The sequence below is a fragment of the Sphaeroforma arctica genome (genome assembly GCF_001186125.1).
Source record: "Sphaeroforma arctica JP610 unplaced genomic scaffold supercont1.15532, whole genome shotgun sequence".
In the NCBI taxonomy this organism is placed as follows: domain Eukaryota; class Ichthyosporea; order Ichthyophonida; genus Sphaeroforma; species Sphaeroforma arctica.
In genome coordinates, this window is record NW_014025026.1 from 1 (window position 1) to 506 (window position 506).

Sequence of the window (506 nt, forward strand, 5' to 3'; positions counted from 1 at the left end):
ATGCTTATAGAATTTGACACGACGCTTAGTTTCAAGTATAACTTTCACTCTACCACAACACCCTAGGTCTGCCACAAACTTCTCAAGAACACGTTAAAGCCTGGGATGGAGGACGATCTAGTGGAGATGATTGTGGAGTGTTGCTCGCAGGAACGGTCCTACCTCAAGTTCTTCGGGCTGATGGCGCAACGTTTCTGTGAGGTCAACAAGGCATACCAGACCTCCTTCGAACAGTGCTTTTTGTTCCAATACAATATGATCCACCGACTGGAAACTAACCGGTTGCGAAATGTCGCCAAGGTCTTTGCGCACGTGTTCTTCACAGGTATGCGCGGTCTTGGGTGTCCCTCGCGATGGGTATATACTTACGTTTAGTTCAATAGATGATGCACGGAACGTATTCTTGTGTATATATACCCACGGTACGAGATAATAGTATACGCGTATATGATGTACACGCACACTCATTAAAATATATATATATATATATATGTATATATATATAA

The 506-nt window shown here is 42.9% G+C and overlaps 1 protein-coding gene across 1 annotated transcript; it reads left to right on the forward strand.

The window, feature by feature from the left end:
* Positions 1–105: 105 nt before the first annotated feature.
* SARC_18308 (hypothetical protein) lies at positions 106–325 on the forward strand (the record flags this gene model as incomplete). The annotated part of the gene is made up of 1 exon (XM_014287613.1): positions 106–325. A coding segment is annotated over one exon (220 nt), but the record flags the coding sequence as incomplete, so codon positions are not given.
* Between the last annotated feature and the right edge of the window lie 181 nt (positions 326–506).